This window comes from Tinamus guttatus, unplaced genomic scaffold, assembly GCF_059628265.1.
Source record: "Tinamus guttatus ecotype Peru unplaced genomic scaffold, ASM5962826v1 Tinamus_guttatus_pri_ptg000052l, whole genome shotgun sequence".
Lineage (NCBI taxonomy): Eukaryota > Metazoa > Chordata > Aves > Tinamiformes > Tinamidae > Tinamus > Tinamus guttatus.
Genome location: NW_028288586.1, coordinates 1,884,136 through 1,905,564, shown reverse-complemented (window position 1 = coordinate 1,905,564; position 21,429 = coordinate 1,884,136). Strand labels below are relative to the sequence as shown.

The window sequence follows — 21,429 nt, the reverse complement described above, 5'->3', positions numbered from 1 at the left end:
GTGTGCCAAGGACAAGAAATCAGGGAGCACTGATAGCAAAGTGGGGTTTCCCCCACACCCTGTGAGCTCTATTTGGGGGATCTGAAGTCAACAAAATATTGCTTATATCTTGCCTCTTTTCTTACTGGAAGCGTTTCTCTAGGAAGACAAAGCACTAGTTTATTTTGGTGTTCTAAGTCTGTCTGAAGGGAATTCAACAGCTGCGTGCAGTTCGCCAATAATTCCTGCTTTGCAGTTTCAGCACTTCATATAACTTCCTGTCGCATTTATGATTTGTTTCTCAGGTTGGTGGCTCTAAAGATGAGTTCACTGGTGTAACGTAGGCTTTTGACCTGCAAAAGCTCTGCCTGGCACTTACAGGTGCTCCTGTCCACACTCTAAGGCAGCCAAACCCCCAGAGGCAGAATTTGGCAAGCTGCTTAATGGCCAGTTAGGTTGTTACACCCAGGAACAGAGGATTTCCCTCGAGGAATGGCTGGTGCCCTGTCTGAGGTGATCACAGCCTTTGTTTCTCTTCTGTCTTTACAGTGTCAAGGAGCGAAAGAAAATCTAAAATTATTTTGCCTGATTACCTACAGGAAAGAGCAAACTTAGAAAAACAGGCCAGTAGGCTTCTGAATAATTAAACTTCAAAAGCAAACTCCTGCAAACATGATTCAGTTAATTAATTGATTCCGTTAATAAGAATAGGAAAAAAATATGAACTATTTGTCTTCACTGTTATGGGAGACTGAACTATTGATGGAGGAGATGACACTAAATTAATGAAGTATCTAATCAAATATTGGTAACACAGAATCTTCTAAAAGACTTTGAACATGGTGTGAGGATGGGCATGGAAATGAACATCAGCATAATTTTTATATTTCATCCTCTACTCTGGAAAATATAGAAATGATGGTGGACGGTCAAAGACCACCGCAAGTTCAATATGAAATTATTATTTTTTTTTTCACTGTGCAATTGTCTTAGGAAATAATGCAAGGTTATTTTGACCCTATTAGTATATACACTGACAGTTACTCCTTCCAACCACCCCCATTTCAATTATATTTGTTTTTCCTAGAGCTCTATCCTTTATTATAAATATAAACAAAAAAAAAGAGCTTCCAAAGCTTACTTTGTCTTTTAATTTTTAGGGAAGCAATGCGAAATTACCTAAAGGAGCGAGGTGATCAAACAGTGCTAATACTCCATGCGAAAGTTGCGCAAAAATCATATGGAAATGAAAAAAGGTAAGTTTCTTTTCCTGTCTCCTTCCACAGATTCCAGCTGGGGAAACAATGTGTGTTTTGGTGCCTAATACTGAGTAGGGTTCCTCAGAGTATATTATTGTCCAATGGCTCTATGGATGTTTTGATGCCCCTGTAGGTTTTTCTTGCATAGCAATAGCTTTCCTAAAAGGAGAATAGGGGAACTTAAGATAGATGTCCTTCTTTACATCCCGTTGCAGTAGTAGAATTTTAGTGTTCTTCACTGTTATGTGTATGGTACTTGATCATTATGCCTTTAACAGTTCTCAGAAATTGGAGATGTTAACATTTTAATCTCGAAACTGTTAGAAAACAGGAATCCATCAAAAATAGCCTGAAAAAAATTTAATTTGGTGCTACCAAGCAAATAACTTTCTAATGCTTCTGAATTATGGAGATGCAGACTGTATTTTTAACTGTTTGAGTTCTATTCAGCATTCTATCTCTGAGTTCTGGTCTTTCAGTGTGTTTCTTCTTCCACATTAGCCAGTGTCTAAAGTCTTTCCTTTCGGGCAGTATCCACATTCAGCTCCACTGAATTGTTTACTCAAGAGTGCTTTTTAGATCTCTCTGAAATTCTCAGTGGTAATGAAATGTGAAATCAATGAAAAAGGAAGGACATGAAAGAAAAAAAAAAAAAAAAAAGTATTGTGTGGGTGATACTCCTCTCTACAGACCTCTGTTGCTTAATGCAAGAAGTAATGTAAAGGAGTTGTAATGCAAAGCCGTACTAGCAGTAAATTACACCTTTAACCCTTTTCAGCAAGCTCCGCAGCCAAAAAAGACTTATCACGACTGCATAGAAACCTCTGGTTGCTATCTTTGCAGACTGTGTAGCATAGTTAAGGCTCATGCAGAAGAATTACACAGGTTAGTGCTGAAAAAATGAGGTGCTCCTGCAGAGAAGGAAATGAATTTCTACATAGTTTGAGTGTAAATTCAGTAAGATTTTTTTTTAATGTGGTGCATGTGTGTGGATAGGAACATTTTACAAACCTGCTCTGTTAGTCTTTTTTTTTTTTTTTTTTTTTTTTGGAAAACAGTTTGCATCGAAAGAAGGGAGAAAATACAAAGATAACTTATGTTGTTTTGATTCTTAAAATTTCCATTCCTATTGAGAAGTCACAGAAGTGCTGTGAAGAATACAGATCAATACTTTAAATTGTTACTCATTAGCAGTTTCTGAAAGCTCCTGTGTGCACTCCATATCCAGCATGGCCATAAATTCTCCCTACCTTGAATGTGCCTGTTCACTTTACTTGATCCCCTTCAAGCCCTATTGAGCTCGCCAGTACTGATGACCTTCTATGAGCAGGTAACTGGTCTCAAGACTGCCAACTAGGACTAGACTTTCTGCTATTACTCTGGCCTTTGTGAAGGTTCTCCTAACTTGGCGTAGATTCATGAAACTTAGCTTCTCTTCTTAGAGTGCATCAAGTTGGTGTTTTGTTTTTGATTTGCTGTTTTATTCATAGCAAAACATGCCTTTGATCTTTCACATTGGACTCATAGTAAAGATTTGAGGCTGTCTTATGGAATTGGTCAACTAATTTCTTGCTCTTTTTTTGTATTCAATAGCTTTTCTGAAGATAAGTGTCTTGTACACACCGTTGCTGCTGTATAGTCTATTTCGTATTTATCTTTATGGAACAATATCTCCCTGTTTTTACAGGGTTTTAGTATAACATGTATATAATTAGTTTTGAAACATACAGAGTAAGTTCTGTTATGCTATCTTTATAAATAAAACTTCAAATTGAAAGAAGACTTTCAGCAGTTAACTTTCAGTTAAATATAGAAGCTTAAAAAAACCTCTGCCTCCTATTCCACTCTTTAAACTTTGTTGTAAGGTCATGGAAAATATTCATCATTAATAAGCTTTGCATAGCAAAATTGAAAGTTAAGTATAATAAGTACTTTTTGAAGATTTGGTGCACAAGTCATATGTTATGCTGTGGTTTAAATATGCTTCATAGGAGGAGACTTTCAGGTTGTTGCCAAGTAGATGGAGACTTTCTCGGTTGGTTTGATAGTGTTTCTGAAACCCTACATACTAGGATGATATTGACTTCTTTCTTCTTTGAGTGGGCCCTTCTTTTAGCTTTTCTTTTCTCAAAGTCAGTACTGTTAAATTTAACAGAAAAACTCAGGAAGCAAGAAACTTAATGCACTGTGTTTTGGACTTGAATTCAAGTCTTGCTGCCTTATGTCTCCCCTTGGGTGGCTGTCATTTGTCAATGACATTCAGGTGATGGGGGCTAGCGGCTCAGGTGGTGTTCAGTCCTAATGAATATGGGCATTAGACTTGTGTTTTTTCCTCTCGCAGGTATTTGTCTCTGCAGAATCTCCCACCGTAGTGCAAGGGATGCAGTTTGAACAGTGTGAATGTTCAACTGTTTGAAGGGCTGGAGTATTTTGAATGCCAGGATGTAGTTAGTGAAAGAACATGAGCCTGAGTGGCACTTGCAAAGTATGATCTATTCCGAGCTTCAGCCCTGTACCAACAGGATGTTCTAGCTGCACCTTGTTTTAGAGCTGTTAGTGAAGGAGCTTGTGTAGTTTCTGCTCATCAAACACTTCTCTTGGCCACGCTGGGTGCGCTTGCTCTCTCGTTATTGCTACTGTTGAGTGCGTTGCCTTTTCCAGGCCTTGCCACGGGGCTCCCCTGCCTTCCCCTTAGCACTCAGCATTTAATTATTTGTTTCTTGTTGTGTTACACTCTTCAGTGGATGCTGTCAGTTTCCTCAGCTCCTAAGAAGGAAAGAGGACTGCTGAGGGGGTTGGTGCTCTGAACTATGTGGGTAATGGGTGAATATCTCCTGCCCTGACCAATAGACAGAAAGGAAAACAACTTACCTGCTGCTGTCACCCTGAACAGAAAGAGAACAAGGTGGTAGGTGCCTCTAAATCAAGGCAAAGATTTCTGTAAGATGAACACAGGACTGACTTGGAGAATTTAAAAAAGCACAAAACAGAAACCTGTGGTTTTAAAAGAACACTGAGGGCATCAGAACTAGGCAGTGATGATATGAGCTTAGTTTATTTTATATTCCACCCCTTTCTCCCTGGCAATACATTTCTCTTTATATGGAAATTATTAATTAGAAAAGTCCCTCTCTACTTGAAGCCCCATATTTTCTCTGTATTCATAGGCCTTAGTTGACTGAGCAGATTAAATGATGCTGTAAATGATGCTAAAGACTCAACCTATTCTGCCTTCTCTTAGTGCAGTCTGGATGCAGGAATCACTAAAACATGCAGCAAATTTTCTCACTCTTCCCCTGAAGTCACTTGGAATAAAGGGGAACATCTTTAGACAAACCTGAGCTTGATGTTCTTGCCACAGAAAAGTGTTCGGTTTTCAGCCAGTCTGATGGAAAGACTTGTCAGAAGAGACAGATTAACAATTTGGTTCCATTTATTGTACCGAGCTAGTGCTCTTGTGCCTCTTAGGAGGATCAGTAGGAGAAGGTGTTATGGGGGTGCCCTTTATGTTTGGAGACAGAACCCCTGCCATTTCCTTGCTAATGCCAGTCCCAATGCTAGCTTCATTTTTTTCATTCAATAACACTGGAAAGTAGCTTTTTTTTGGTACTCTTTTTCTTGCAGCCAGCCTCTCTCATAAGTATTCATTTTTATATGGGAATTATTGATTAATGAGAAAAACTACTTACATCAGTTATTACATATAGATGAAATTCTTCAGTCTTCTGTGAAAAGTAGAAGTCTGTGGAGCCTTATTGCTTGTTCACACTATATTGGATAGAAAATTTATAGTTAAACTCCGGTATATTATTTCCTGGAATTGTAAATATGAAGTAAAAAGCCACCAGACTATACTTGTCTATAATTGAAGACTGAATAAGAAGCTGATAATTCAGCAAACCCATGGCAACTGTGACCATCCAGATGGTTTCCTTTCCTGACAGTTTTAACCAAACTTAAAACTCTCTAAGCTGCAAAAAAGTCTCTGTTCATAATTCATAGTTTTCTAGTGCTTTTCTCTGTATTTTAATTTTAAAGGAGCATTTTGGCTTCTTTTCTCCGATGGGTTAAAGCTTGTTTCTTATAGGTCTTTATTGCCATCTAGAGGTTGTAGTTGTTCAAAGGACTAGGATTATACTCAAGCTGGAAGAATGGATATGAAAAAGTCTTGAAATTTTTAACTGGTAAGATAAATACATGAGGGAGAAAGGTAAACTGAGTGCATGATTAGCTTTACTGCACTATGCCTGATAGAAAAGCAGAGCTTGAAGCATTTGGCTTTGTTTTTGTTTAGTTTGTTTTTTATTTTGTTTTGTTTCTGCTAAGCATTGTCTCAGTAATAAACATTGATCCTCATTTTTAATCTTCCTCAGTTGGAAATAACTTATAATTGCTGATGAAGAAATTATCAAATGCTTCTGTTAAAACTGTTCTGTGTGAAGGGATCTGGCACTGTCTGAGAGTTTGAGAGTTAAGAAGTTGACTAGATATGGGATGCTCTTTTCTGGTGGTCTGGGTGTCTTTCCGGAACCTGGTTAGCTGAATAAAGGTATCTCTACTTCAGTCTTGAAAACCTACATCTTTTTAAATGTAGTTATACTTCATAACTAGTTCATAAATTTAGTAGTTTAGTTCATACTTTTAGTCATAAGATCGTATTATGCGTGTCAGAAACATGACAGTGGCCCTCTCCCTGAGGTATCAAGGTCTCCTAAACACAACATGGGCAGGTTCCTTGCCCTCCCTTGCTGATCTAAGAAAAAAATGTGACTTTCTCTTCTTCCCATCTGTATATATAGAGATATATAGATATATACCTGCATATAGTTTTTAAATGTGTAGGTCAAAATCATCTACAACCAAAAATTCCCCAGTGCAGGGCTTAAGATGTTATTTCTTACTTGGTTCTGCATTTCTGTTTTCTTGAAACACACCAGAAATTACAACAAGCAGTAGAGAAGCCTCAGAATACATTTTTAGTTCAGTTATAATATATCTAGATATCGGGTGATATACGGAAAATAAATCAGACTCATCATGTGGAAAGTAAACTCCTTGTATGTGTTCTTATGGCTTTGACCTTTGTCATTTTAAGATCACCTTTCTTTTAAGGCAAAGAAGCATTTGAGCATAATTAGATCCTGCAATCTGCACTGACCTGATGAATGAAATAAATACAATTTAAAATTAGAAAATACATTCCTGTTTCTCAGATTAAAGTTTTATAGCAGGACAAGAAGGTGGTAGATCACAGGTAAAAGAAGTTCAGTGATGATCATTAACATGCCGCTGTTCATACATTCTGCATCTTTTTGAAGCAAACTGAAACAGATGTCAAGTAGCAAAAGATAAGGAACAAAAGGCAGAATAGTAAACCGAACAGTAATATAGCATGTGTGCTGTTTGATAACATTGTTTATTAATGCTTACTTCTCCTCTCTGTGGCTTTCAAACTTGAGAACCTTAGTTCCGACATCAGTAAGGTTAGAATAATCCATCCTATGTCAGATAACTATAATTTTCAGCTTTGTGGTCCATGGCCCAGCTTCTGAATGTGCAATGCTCTTGCACTATACTCAGAATCTGTGTAAAATATTATATTTGAGATACTTTACTGTGTAGTTTCTCAAGTTGACAGTTCAGTAAAGAAACATCACTGCAACAGGCTGCCCAGAGAGGTTGTGGAGTCTCCTTCTCTGGAGATCTTCAAAACCCGCTTGGACGCAGTCCTGTGCCACGTGTTCTAGGTGACCCTGCGTGAGCAGGGGGGTTGGACTAGATGATCTTGCTCCTTGAGCATTCTATGATTCTATGATCTGCTTTGAAAATCGGCACATTTCTATCTGATGCTTTGGTTCTCTGTGTTCTCCATTTTGCAATTGGACAAAAATAATTCCAGACCTTTCTATGATCCATAATTCCCTCAAAGAATAAAATACAAATAGTTAAAACTGACGAAAGAAGCATGTGAAAAGTATTCATAGTTGAACTTTGGAATAGCTCTTTCCTATGAGTAGCTTCCATTGATTCATAATTATGTATTTATCAAAATTTCTGTGTGCCTGAAAGGAACAGAAGGAACAAGTACTACATTTTTTGGTACGTACATTTTGCTAAAAAGGGCAAACTAGATTTTTTATATCACTTTTTTTTTTTAACTGAATAAATCTAAAAACATAAACTTCATAAAAATAGCTCCGTAAACTAATTTAATGCACTTATCAAGCATGCATATCATTTGGCCAATTTATACTAATTCTTCTCTGTAGGTGGTGATTTTTCAAACCACAGAATGATGCTTTTTGAAAACTTTCATAGATATTTAAGCTGTTTATATTAGTGCATTATCAGCTGTATTTGTTTTTCAAAAAAGTGAGAGTAAGTGGAAAATTTCACTATGAATTCTTTTGACAAGTTGGATTTGTTTTGCTTGATGTAACTTATTCTGAATAGTTATCATAACCCTTGAAACATTTTGAATTGTAATAAAACTTTTAAAATTTGGTTCTTGGTTTAGCTTTCAAGGAATATATATCAATCCTGTGTGATTAACTAAAATGACTGCAAGTCTTTGCATTTATTTAGATTCCTAGTACTTACACATGTTGTTACATGCTTATTAGCTGGGTTCACCTATTTAAATTTCTGTTATTTAAAAAAGATGTGTGTTAAAATTAATCGTACTGAATAAATGAGATAGTGGGTAGAACTTGTTTTTGGTACTAAAGCTGACTTATCAAAGTTTATATAGTGTTTAATAATATGTGTAATCCATTAATTCAATTGTCTCACCTATAGGAATAGTGTAGGAGTTCACTTTGCATATTAGATTTGCCGGTGGTTGGCTAATGGTTTAGCTGTGGCTAAAACCGAAAACAGAATTTTCCCTTTAATAGTTTGCAGAAACTTTAAGGAGCGATACATGGTATTAGTGTTGTGTAATTTAAAACCTATTGATACAAACAGTACCTAAGCAGTAGATGAATTTCAGTCAGTGCTGCTAGAGAGCAAATCATGTCCTTTGCAGTTATTAGTGAAGATGTAAAATCATTTATTCCATTTATAATATATAAAAGTGATTTATGTTTGGACAGAATAGGGACCTCCTCCTTGCTAATGGTGATGGTGATGCAGTAAATATTTAGAAACTGTAGTCAACAGCCGCCCATTAAATCAGTTTGTGGATCTATTGCTATGCATTGCGTCATATTAACCACCTATACAAGGACAACACTGTCATCACTTCTTAAGATGAAAACATTTTCATTTTGCAGAAATGCAGACTGTTAGCTATCATATTGATTGGGAAAGGTGCTCTGTGGCAACGCACCTAATCCTGTTTTTGCTTTTTGCCCTTTTTGACTTGCATTTGGAAAATCTTCAAGGCAAGTGAAGGTGATTCATGTATAAACTGGAATGCAAAATATAAACTGACCAGGTAATCTTTGGGTAGACAACAGTTTGCGTCTGAATATTTTTTTCTTAAGAGTTGTGTGTAATCTGATCATGCGTCTTTCATTTTCAGGTTCTTTTGTCCCCCTCCATGTGTATATCTCATGGGCAGTGGATGGAAGAAAAAAAAAGAGCAGATGGAAAGAGATGGTTGCACTGAGCAAGAATCCCAACCATGCGCCTTCATTGGAATAGGAAACAGTGACCAAGAAATGCAGCAGCTGAACTTGGAAGGAAAGGTAGAGCAAGTGTAATGAAACACTCAAGTTACTCTAAAGGATATTAAAACTACATGGTGCATCTGTCAAGGAGTGTCCTGATTATTATTGACAATTTCTGATATACTGTGACAGATACTACATAAGTGGCTAGAAAAAAAACCTCAAAAATATGTAGGATTATGTGAATCAGTGAACCTGATGGTTCATGGAATCCATTAGGATAGTCATTTTTCATTCCATGTTGCTGATTCTGAGTCAGTAAACTAGTAGTTTATTTGCTAGGGATCAGAGATTAACTGAAGCAAAGTTGCTATCTCAAACTGTTTTCATTTGTCCTCTGCCCATCTCACTGGCTTGCATGAATGGGTAATCTTTTCAAGGAAGTATCTCAACAGCATCTGTTGCTAGGGTTAGGTTTTAAGTCCTTTTGCGTCAGAATATTAAAAATTAAATTAACATTTAAAAGATTTATTAATTTGTCTTTTTACAGTGTTATAAATTGCTATGATTTTTAAAGGATATTTCTAATATCAATGTAACTAGTTGGAACAAAGCTGGTGGCACGGAGGTGCCCATTTTGGCTGGTGTCTTAATAGGCAGTGTTCTAAAACTATGCAGTATTTGTAGCACAGTTTTCTCAGAAATGTCATATCGGCTGGAGGTTTTTTACATGTACAATAGAATCTGTCTTGGCCACTTGAATTTCCTGTCTTGGCCACTTGTTGTAGCGTTGCCCTGGAAGCCAGTGCCTTGGCTGCTGTGGGTTAGGTGATTCTGGTCTCAACAAGTTTGTTATCAAGTGGTTTTCTCAGAATACCCATGCCATGTGTATGTCTTAGTTTAAACATGCAATTTCACAGGATTATACTGAAGATGTTAGGGTTTTAACATTTATAGTAAATGCTTTTCAGAAGCATGCTTGGTGTAATACCAAGATAAACACTGATTTTGTGCAGTTTCTGAATGCTGAGTTCTTAAAATGAAGGATAAGAAAAGTTCCTTTTGAGATACCTAAGCCTAACATTTGACCGTGAGTAGCTTTCTGGTGTTTCAAAACCCTGTCTCTTCTCGCCCTTTCTTAAAAGATTTGGCTCGATCAGAGTTTCTGTGCAGGCAGCCTTTTGTGCAAACCCACTGTATTGCCAATATAGTCATACTTACAGTATTTTTAGTAGCACTCTCACCTGCTCAGGCATTACTTGGTTATATCTGTGGTCCCCAGTTATCTGGTTTCCAGTCTCAGGAGCATCTGTAGAAAGAAACAAAATACTGAGGTCATTCACAAAACTAAACAGTAGTTTGTATGTAAGAGTTCCAAATCAATTAGAAGAAAGAATTAAAGTCTTGATGGTAAGAGATGGCAAAAGCATTTTTAAAAAGCGATTTGTGAAATTCCCTTTTGTTCATAGTTAAATGTATGTAGGCTCTTGAACTCAATTAATTTGAAAAAAGAATCAATAGTGTGTTTTTACCTGCAGAACTATTGCACAGCCAAAACATTGTACATATCTGACTCAGACAAGAGAAAGCACTTCATGTTATCAGTAAAAATGTTTTATGGCAATAGTGACGACATTGGTGTGTTCCTCAGTAAACGGATCAAAGTCATCTCCAAACCTTCTAAAAAGAAACAGTCACTGAAAAATGCAGATTGTAAGTATTTGTTTTGTAGTTTTACTTCTTTATGTAGGAATTCATTTGCCTCTTACTAACTTTTTCTTACATACTCTGAGGATTAACTAAAAGTTTTTCTAGTTTTTCCTAATATAGTTCAGAAGTGTTCACTCTGTTTTAAGGTGTTCCAATTTAAATAGATTATACTGTGAATGAGTTTTATACAGTCAGACTTAGTCATTTACTAAATGTAAAGGTTTATCAAAATTTTTATTCTCAACAGTGAATCTGTGTAGACAAATGTGTCAAAAATGTTTCATCTCCACAGTCTAAGCTGCTGGGTCTTTGAACCTGCCATGATCTGGTGTCTAGAACATCTTGATCAGTAGCAAAGGAAGAGCTTTTAGATTGTGAGAAATGAGTAGCACTGTGTTACTAAACTGCACTTTTTCACATCGTAGTCAGCTTCGTACTGTCTCATGCTATTTCCATGTTGGATTTATTTTTGATTTCTCTTGCATGTTTGCTTTTGAGTAACTAGTTAAGAAATCTGCTGAGTGCTATTCCACGCAGATTTCTTTGTTTACCCTCTTTTCCAGCTAAAGATATTTCTGGTGCTAATGTACAATTGGCAACAGTTTTACTCTTCCTCCAAAATTTTGCCTGCATTCCAGAGCACTTCCAGAGTTGCCCTGTTTTATTTTTTAACTTCACTAGTACTTTAAAAGGCTCTTGCGTCTGTGCTGGGCTGGATCCCATGCACGTGTGGGATGTGGAACTCAGGGCTGCTCACTTGCAGCATGACTTGCAGAAGTCTGTTGCTGTGCAGCTCGTGCCTGTGGGCTCACACTGTGCACTGTTGACTTTGTATTCAGACAGTTTTGATGGGCAGTAAATATGAGCCAAGTAGAAGAAACATGCCCGTTTTGATGACAAAATAATAGGTAAGCCTGAATTTTTTTAGGGGAGCAGACCTAGACTTTCTCCCTCTTGAATGAACTTATTAATAAAATAAGTTCAGATCTGAGAAAAATTCACATTGCATGGTTACAATTTTATATAGTTATGTCTGTCTTCCTTTCAATTGACTGTGATTTGTAAGAATAATTTTTCCTTATACTTCAAATAAAATGATCGCTGAAAGTAGCCCAAGTACTTCACAAGAATTACTTCTTGATTTTCCTCGTTCATCATTTCACTGTATCTGTGATTTTTTGTTGCTTCTCTGTGTAATAATTAAGTAATTGTATAATCTCAAGTCTGTATGTATTCCTTGCAGTATGTATTGCATCAGGGACAAAAGTGGCACTATTTAATAGACTTCGATCCCAAACAGTTAGCACCAGATATTTGCACGTAGAAGGCGGTAATTTCCATGCCAGTTCACAACAGTGGGGAGCATTTTACATTCACCTCTGTAAGTAAAAAATGAAACAATATATTCTTTCTCACCTCCCTCTTCTGTCCCCACAAAGAAAGTCTTGCATTTTTCCTCCTTATGAATGGCCCAAGTAGAGATTTGTTTTTGTTACTGGGTGCATGTTTGATGTAATAGAGCGCTGTTAAATGTTCCTCCTAGCAAGAGAGACATGTTTTAAAACAAATAATGTGGAATTCCTATTTCATACAGTGGATGATGATGAATCAGAAGGAGAAGAGTTCACAGTGAGAGATGGCTACATTCATTACGGGCAGACTGTCAAACTTGTATGCTCAGTTACTGGCATGGCACTCCCAAGACTGGTACAGTTTAATTTCTCCAATGCTGTAATTAATTTGTAGCTTGCTACTTAGCATAATTACATAGTTGAGTTTGCGTTCTTTATAATTTTTGACTTCGTGTGTTTCCTTTTGATATGTGCTTTTTATGGAAAAGGGCATTCGTTTTAACATGGTCTTATTTTTCACTTTATATCTGCAAATTAATCCCGTCAGTGACAAAAATTCAGGAAGTAAGCACAGGTAAATTCTAAAAATTCAAAATTTGGCCTAAGTAAGTTGCTCTGCAGGCTCTTTTTAACATGCCTAAAAGTAGGCATGGTTTTGCATTTCCCAGCATAGCAAAATAAATATATTTAAACAGGTGAGCAATTTCTTTGCAGACAGTAGGACTGCTCTATTTGTTGAGAGTTTAGTGCCATTTTAAAAACACTTTACAGATCGAAACTAAAAGCACTTCAGTGTGCTTCTAAGGATATGTAATTATACCAATATTGTGAAGAAACCTTTTGGACCTTTACTAATGTTGTGTAAATACGTAACATTGCAATTGCATTCTGGATAACATTTGAAAAAAAAAAAAAAAAAGAATTCAACCAGTTTGTTTTTTTGTGCTTTCTAAACAAAACTGTTTAGAAGCACTTAAGGTTCATGAGCAAAAAATATATATATTGGTGGATGCATATACAACCCGTATGTATAGGTAGAAGTAGCTTAAAAGAAGTCAAGCTAAAGTTTTCTGTTGGGTTTGCTATTTGGAACATGTGTCATGCTGCCTTCAAGACTGATTGAAGGTGACATGATTTAAAGGTAACTTGCAGACTTTGTATAGGTTGATACGAAGAACTTTGAAGAAACAAGTTAACCTTGAAAATTATATTGCTAATAATGCCATTTATTATCATTAGAAATCCCAGAGGACATGGTTGGCTTTCTGATTGTCGGCTTAGAAATCTTCAAGCACTATGGCTGCTGCTTCTGCTGATGTTGCATAAAATGAAGTATTAACTTTTTTCTAGAAGTTGAGTTAAAATTCCAAGCTACAGATTTCCACTGTCTGTAAGGGAATAACTTTTTTAATTTTTAAAAATAAAATAATTGTAACAGCTTTGAATTAAGACAGCAGATATTTTTTCATTGAACTCACAGATGTAAGGAATGATTGTTCTTTGCAGTTGTCTTTAAGTAACATTTAATGACCAACTATCATTTGATGCACTATGATTGTTGTGCTTGAAAAATTATACTTAAGGACATCTGAATAATTATAATGTAATTCTTATTTTCAGCTACTTTAGTTCAGCAACCAGTCTGCCACTGTCAGTTCTTAATGCTATCAATAGTGAAAGCATATGCTTCTGTGAAAGATTTTTAGTACTTGGCCTACTGCTGTTTTGTATCAGGAAATGGAACAAAAGTAGATTTAGCATGGACTTTTTTCCCCACTCTTATAGCAAACAATATCAAATATATATGCATGCAGCACCTGTTACATTGAAGTTGTAGTACCAAGCATCACTTTAATATAGTTCCTTTGTTCGCAGAAGTATTAGAAGTTATGAATCAAATGTTAGTTTTAGAACAGCAAGGTATTGCAATTAAAAATAATTTTACTTCCTTTGCTAACATTACTTATGTAATCTCCAGCATACTGCAAAGCAGGAGTTGTCCTAAGTGTGTGCATGCAATTCTCATTCACAGATAATTCGAAAAGTGGATAAACAGACAGCATTGTTAGATGCAGATGATCCAGTATCGCAGCTCCATAAATGTGCATTCTACCTTAAGGACACTGAGAGAATGTATTTGTGCCTTTCCCAGGAGAGAATAATCCAATTTCAAGTAAGTTGTTGAACCCATTCTCCTAGATAAGAAGTAGGACTGCAGTCATTCCATATAATACCAAAATGTCACTTTTGTGATGGTTTTTGAATGTGAATCTATTATTTTGTTTGAAAACAGAGAGGATGAAAAGTAACACTTGTCGGGTTTCAGATGGGCTTTTTTTTTTTTTCTCATATCCTTTTTCCAGACCTGTATAGACAATGAAATTATATCTTATCCCCTATGAACTCATGCATGCTTGACTTAACAAGCTGACATGGGCCAATAGAGCTGTACTAATTATGCAGGTGTCTGCTCCTAGCTTACAGAAAATAGGAAATGATAAAACTCATTGTGATATTTTATCTTTAGGAACTTAGCAGTTGCACTGGCTTGCTCATGCCTAAGAACTTAAGTAACATAGGAAGTTAATGTAGTTGGCCATAGAAACTTGGGAAGTCAAGGAAATTTGATGTGGAAAATTTCCCTTTTCAAGAAGTCATATTCTTGTCTCTAAAGAGCGTAGCAATCTCCATCTCAATTCCTTGTCTCTCCGGCAGGGGGAGAGCAGTGTCCCTAGCAAGTTGCGGTGGCAGGAAGGGACCCCGGCAGAGCTGTGGGAGCCCTCCCGCTGCCTTGGCTGCTTTGGCAGCTCGTGCAGCTGCCTGCAGGCTCTGCCCTCGGGCTCACTGTGGGCTAGCACACTCCAGCAGATCTGCAGCATGACAATCCCTGTCAGAGGGACAAGGCTGGGACTAGCTCAGGCCTACAACTGCTCTTTAAACACCCGAGGCAGCTCAAATAGCAAAGAGTATTGGGAGGTAACACGGTGATGTGCGAAGATGGCCACACTTGGAAAAAGACTTTCCAGGAGAACAGCTCTAGCTTCTAGGGTAAAAAAAAAAAAAAAAGTAGCAAAGATAAGAAAAGGGGGAACTTAACCTTTTGAAGATTTCTCTCAGTTAAAGGGAAAAGACGAAAAGACTGATGAGGGCTGAGCTGAACCTCTACGAGTTGAGACTGTGGGAAGAGAATACTAGGGGCCTTGTTCATGTTTCAGGAAACACACGCATGGCCTGCAGCTCCAAAGGGAGCAGATCTCTTGGACATGGACAGCAGAGAGATACTTAACAGATACTTTCTGGTAACGGGCAAAGGACTTTTGCCAGAAAGCAAAGAAACAAGAATTGCAGTGGCTGAGGATCAGCCTTGCACTTCTGTCTTTCTGAGGGTACTTGATGAGGAAGAGCTGAATAAAGAAGCAAATCCTTCTCTAAGAGCCTTTTCAGCATCCTGGAAATGCCTGTGCTAGTCCAGGGACATTCTGATGCTTCTCAGTTTGTGTCTCGCTTGTGGAGCTCAGCCCGATAACAGCAAGGAACATTCTACAGGGCAGGGCTAGGGTAAAAGCACAAGGCCACCCACTTCTGAATGCCTTTAGTAGTATGGGAAAAGCAGGACTCCCACTTGCTTCCTGAATGAGTAAAATCAGCCAAACTTGCCGTTTTCACCTTCTAATAGGTGAAAATTACAGACTGATTACTGATTACAGACAGTAAACATTATCTGCCAGTGTCAGTAGAGAGGTCCCATTGTATCTGTTTCTTCCTTTGAACCGTAAGACCAAAATCAGGGAAGCAGGTGTGTGTGTATCATCTTTCCTCTGCCCTCTGCTGCACACTTACTGCTGAATGCAAGTCCTAGAAGAGACTGCCTGAGCTGTGATCTGAGTAAAAAGCCGTTTTTTTCTCGGATGTATGGAAATAGCTGAGTATAGAGAAATTAGAAGGTTGAAGAGGAGAGTAACCAGGTCAACATGAACCTACCTGAAAACTGAAATTTCCAAAGTACCACACGGATCTCTTCCTAAAGATGGTCATATATTCTGGATAATACAATAAGAATATAAATAATGCCTTATAAATAATACCTGGATTGGAACAACAGTCCATGTCTAGCCCAACATCTATTTCTAATAATAGCTATAGGAGATGCTGTCTAGATAGAGCAGGCAAACCCTGCTCACTTTCTGTAGCCGGTTCCCCTTGTGCTTGCCAGAATCCATGTTTCTTGTATTAGGGATGTAGGAGGATACGTTTCTGACTCTAGCTTTCAGCATCAGTTTGTAGATGTGTAGTCCCTTAATGTGTCTGATTCCTTTGGAATGTGCTGATGCTTTCTCTGCAACTTTATGTGGCAGTAAGTTTCAGAGATTTTCTGTGCTCTGTGTAGAGAGCTTTCGTTGCATGTATTTTGAGTAATCTAATACTTTCTCTATGTTATTCCTTTTTGCAGAATTAGGTAATTAATAGTTCTCCCTTCACATTGTCTGCTATCATCTTAAGTTTTTCTCTCTAAACTGTAATCTCAGTCATCTTAATTGCTTCTCCTAAGACCAGCAGCTCCAACCCCTTGATGGTTTTAGTTGTCCTCCTCTGTGCAAGGAAGTTCCCGCCATTGTAGAAGTGGGTTAGCCAAGGTCCTGCAATGGCAAGTTAATGTCTGATGTCCTACTCTCCTTTTCTGATGGTGCCCAAAGTTGTGTTGACTTTTTAGGCTGCCACTCCACATCAACCTAGTGATTTCAGAAAACTGTGAGTGGTGACTCCAGGAACCTGAGTTGTAACTACCAATTTGACTCATTCCTTTTTGATACCCATGTTTTTATTTGTTTGGAGGTGAAGCATGTTGACCCATTCAGCCTCAGGAATCGTAGTACCATGTAGGAGGAATGTCATGTGTCCAAGTAGTAGATAACAGTTTCTCTTTTTCAAGTTAGGATAGTAGTTAAGAAGCCTCAATATCAATTGGGTCCTGAGCTGGCAAAGATCTCTAGGCACTACCCTAGTTGCGCACTTATATTGCAAGATCTTTTTGTGTTTTTTCACCTGATCGTATCAGAATGAAGAGTCTGTCTCAATCCAGCTTTCATCTCTACTTCCTTTTATCTGAACTGGGCAGTTTGTGCTCATTGAAGTTTAACAATTAAAAAGAGTGAAAATATACCTATATATCTTGAGCTTTCTGAAAGAAAACAAACAGAATTTAGCTATTAGAATGAATTTCTGAGTACATTCTTTCCTGTGCCTATGTTTAATCTTATATGCAGCATTCCCCTATTGGCTGTTAGACCATGGAACTGTTCAGAGAAGCTAACATTGCTGTAGGAATATAGCTGTCGATATATTTTTAGACTAATTTGGTAATACTTTCAAAAAAACAAGGAAATTCGGACTTAATTGCATTTTCAGTTTCTACCCATGACCTTGTACAACACTGAAATATAATTTTGTATTTTCCATCATTTTGTGGGTGATGGTGAACTTGTAGATAAAAATTAGGTACTTGGACAATGTAAAACAACTAATAAAATATATGTTACATACATCCACTTTATAAATCTACTTTATTATATCTGCCACAGTTTTGATCACTTTGTCATCATACAAAAAAAACTACCCTAAAGTAGCTTTTAGTCACTGCTGTAGTTGCTTAATGGTTATTGTATAATATCAATACTTTGAAAGTAGAGCTAAAATTAAAATAATAAGCAGGTTTGAAACTGGGTTGTGTCGTCATAGGTAAGAACTACAATGTTTTCAGAGGACTTTTTACCAGTTTTGCAGAGCAGCATGCAACTATTTCTCTATTGCATTTTGTTAGAGGAAAAACAATAGGAAACATTTTTTTAAATATCAGCCTTTGTTACTGACTTAGTTGATTTTTGGCTCTGTCAAATGAATCTACAGATGAGATATTAAACTGTTCTTTCTTACTAAGGCCACTCCATGCCCAAAAGAACCAAATAAAGAAATGATTAATGATGGAGCTTCTTGGACAATCATTAGCACAGATAAAGCAGAATACACGTTTTATGAGGGGATGGGACCTGTCCATGCTCCAGTAACACCTGTGCCTGTTGTAGAAAGTCTTCAAGTAAGTTTTCTTTTATTTTGTGGTACTGATTTAAGCTTCCTAGTACCTTTATGGATTATTGTAGGAAAACCTTGTTACTGGCTCTATAAATAGGAAATTACATTGCTCTATGTTGCTATTTAAAAATTTATTTTGGCTTTTAAAACAGCCAGGTACAGATCAAACAAAGCCAGACTGAATCCTTATTGAGGAAATCTGCTGCTGAAAAATCATGGAGTCCTGCTTATGTGTTCTGTGAAGGACTCTCTGATTTTTGTTTCCAAATCCTTTCTTGTTGACCACGTTATTCTAAGTGGTCACTGTGAAGAATTACAAGTGCTTTCAGGCGTCGTTTAAATGAGTTACTTCTTCATAGTGCATCTGGGTAGCTGTTGTCTGGAATTCATGTATGAACTGGGGAGAAATATCTTCTGTTGGTTTTTTGTTTGTTTGCTTTGAGGGGAGGTTGCTTGATTTTACTAATATATTTATTTTTGATGGGTTTTCTTGCCTCATCACCCCTTTTCCAGTTGAACGGTGGTGGGGATGTAGCAATGCTCGAACTTACGGGACAGAACTTCACTCCAAATTTACGTGTCTGGTTTGGGGATGTGGAAGCAGAAACCATGTACAGGTACAGAATTTTCTATTGCCTTTTTGCTTACGTTTTCCTGGATAGTTTGCCTAGCATGTAATAATTTTTTAAGCTGTTCTGTTATTCTCAGTTCACTCTGCTGTTTTTCAGATGTGCCGAGAGCATGCTCTGTGTCGTTCCGGATATTTCTGCCTTCCGAGAGGGTTGGAGGTGGGTCCGCCAGCCAGTGCAGGTGCCAGTAACTTTGGTCCGTAACGATGGCATCATCTACTCCACCAGCCTTACCTTCACATACACCCCGGAGCCCGGGCCCCGGCCCCACTGCAGCGCTGCTGGCGCAATCCTCAGAGCCAACTCGAGCCTCATGGCCTCCAGCGACACAAGCACAAACAGCGAGGGAGGTTACACAAGCGTCAGCACGAACCCAACCAGCGTCACATCGTCGACAGCAACTGTGGTTTCCTAACTACCGTTGTTGGTTTGGACTTTAGCTGACTTTTAAGTGCTACGTTCAAGAGAGCTGAACAATTTTTGTGGTTTCGTGGGAAAACGCCTTTCCGTTTTAGGTGATGTTATTTGAACCTTGTTACCTGCAAGTGCTGATCTTAAATATAGAAGCCACAATAAAAAAAAAAAAAAACATCCGAAACATAAGAACTTTATTGAAAATCTATTTTTCAGCTGTTTTTTTTTTAATGGGCAAGAAATAAAAATGTGGCTGGGATACATGTTGAGCAAACTAGAAAACATGACACAGCGTAGTTTTTATGGACCAAGGAACTTGTATAAGCTTTAGTATAAAAGGTACATTTTCACCATACCTTTTTTGTATCACAACATATAGTACACTTTTGTTACCAAATAGTTTATATTTTTTTTTCCTCCGAGCTCTTGCTCTGAAGTATATTCAGGTTCCAAGCCTGACCATGCTTGTATAATCTAATTACCATACTCTTCCAGTTTAAAAAAATATATATATTTTTGGTCTGTGGCTGGAACTGTTCCTTTTTTTAAACTGAAGTCTTGTGACTTTTTATGAACTGAAATTGTTTTTATTTCAGCAAGTAGAACCTTGTAAAGGCCAGCATATTTTTTTTAAGATTATATGAAGTCTGTGCAAAAGCTTTAAAAAATGCCTCTGCCTTGCCTGCAATACATGCAATGTATGTTAACTTTAGTGCTCTGTTTTCAGTCATTGTTAATAGTTATTTCTGTTTTCCTTTTTTTTTAATATGTATTTATAGTGATAATTCATGAGGTTCTAACATTACATGAGGTTTTTTTAAAGTGGCATCTCAAGCAGCCTTGTTGATGATTGTTCGTGTCACAGGCAAACGTTGGTGTTTTTGAAGGGTTGTTACTGGGTTTCTCCCCCTCTTCCTTGCTCAGTCATATTGCATCAGAAAATGTTTCAGGATCCATTCAGGTTTTCTAATCTTGTACATAATTTGTATTAAGTGTAAGTTAAATGTTTTATTTCAGAAGTGGACTGTTCCCAATAACTTCATTTGGCAGCATGTCTTCTGTCTTGTTGGCATGTAATTAAAATATCATGAGAAGTATGTGCTACAAAGGGGATTGGTAGGTGATGCCCTTCATCACCGAGAATCGCAAAAAGCATGTTTTTCTTCATCCTGTTGAGTAAATTAGGCCAGAGTTTGGTGTAAGATTTGTGTTGAGAACGTACTTTCATTGTGAAGTGATCATACCATAATACCTAGAAGTAAATTATATTACTTAGCAATGGGCAAATAGAAAACCGTAAAAGCACTATCACAATGTCAGCTCCTCCCATCCTTATTTCCTGTGGGTTTCTCTCTCCCTGCCAACAGCTTGTGCAATGTTCAAGTCTTCTCTCCATCATAAATTTAAGGCTCATTTGCACTTTGACTTTGTTGGTTGTTGTGTTTGTTTTTCGCTTGGACCTTGCCATGTTTTATCCCTCCTTGTAAACCTGCCTTCTTCATCATGTATTTGAAAATAGATCCCAGTCGTTCATTTGTAGTGACAGAACTAGGCGTAGACTCACAGGACAAGTTCTTACAGTGTCATCTTCCTCCCTAAAAGCCAAAACACAGGTGTTGTTTCGTGTTCAGCCTTTGCAGTGCCCCAGGCCAGGGCCCGCGGAGCAGCGTGGCTGTGGCTGTGCAGCGCGGCCCTTCCCGGCGGGATGGCTCCTGAGCGCGGCCCCGAGGCGCTGCCTCCGCACACGTGTGTCTGCTGCGACGCTCCGCTCTGGTGCCTGCTCCAGCGCTCCCCCGAGCATGGTCTGTGTCTCCTCAGGACCATGTGGTTAAAGGAAGAAGTCGGTTCCAAAACACGCCTAGCTCGTAGTTGAAGTCGGTGCCACTGTCCTCCCGAAGTGCGTTCGTGTTCCACCACAGGCCTTGGTGTTTGATACTCTGTATCACGATACCTATTCCCATGACATGGTCGCGATGCCGGCTCGTAGCACTAGTGAATACTGCCTCACCTCAGCTCTGCTTCAGTGACCAAGGGCAGAATTCATTGTGGCCTTATCTCTGGTTTAAACTGTTTACTGGCATTTACTTGCAAATCTGTTTACTTGTGTATGTGCTATACAACTTCCTTTTAATTGTTTTGTGGCAGGAATCATTTCACGGTGTTTTTGTTCAAAGCACATAAGTAGCTGACAGTACCGCTTCGGTCAAGGGCCACAGTTTTTCAGCACTAATTAGACTGAGAATTAAGTGATATGTATCAGATTTAGAAGTTTATTCAAGAACAAGACATTATATACACTGAGTAGGTAAACCATAACAAGCCTTTTAACCTTCAAAGAATATTTTAAATAGCTTTTCAGAACTTGACACCTGCTTTTATATTCATT

The 21,429-nt window shown here is 37.8% G+C and overlaps 1 protein-coding gene across 3 annotated transcripts in view; it reads left to right on the top strand.

Moving 5' to 3' along the window:
* RBPJ (recombination signal binding protein for immunoglobulin kappa J region) overlaps positions 1 to 20,468 on the top strand; it is a 116,468-nt gene extending 96,000 nt beyond the window's left edge. For all 3 annotated transcript variants that reach the window (XM_088539933.1, XM_088539935.1, XM_088539934.1), the window contains exons 3-11: positions 1,140 to 1,235; positions 8,764 to 8,929; positions 10,390 to 10,564; positions 11,805 to 11,942; positions 12,156 to 12,268; positions 13,946 to 14,086; positions 17,849 to 18,004; positions 18,514 to 18,617; positions 18,729 to 20,468. In XM_088539933.1, the coding sequence (XP_088396059.1) occupies positions 1,140 to 1,235; positions 8,764 to 8,929; positions 10,390 to 10,564; positions 11,805 to 11,942; positions 12,156 to 12,268; positions 13,946 to 14,086; positions 17,849 to 18,004; positions 18,514 to 18,617; positions 18,729 to 19,044 (1,405 nt within the window). In that variant the 3' untranslated portion in view covers positions 19,045 to 20,468. The remainder of the gene's footprint in view (positions 1 to 1,139; positions 1,236 to 8,763; positions 8,930 to 10,389; positions 10,565 to 11,804; positions 11,943 to 12,155; positions 12,269 to 13,945; positions 14,087 to 17,848; positions 18,005 to 18,513; positions 18,618 to 18,728) is intronic.
* Positions 20,469 to 21,429: the final 961 nt, after the last annotated feature.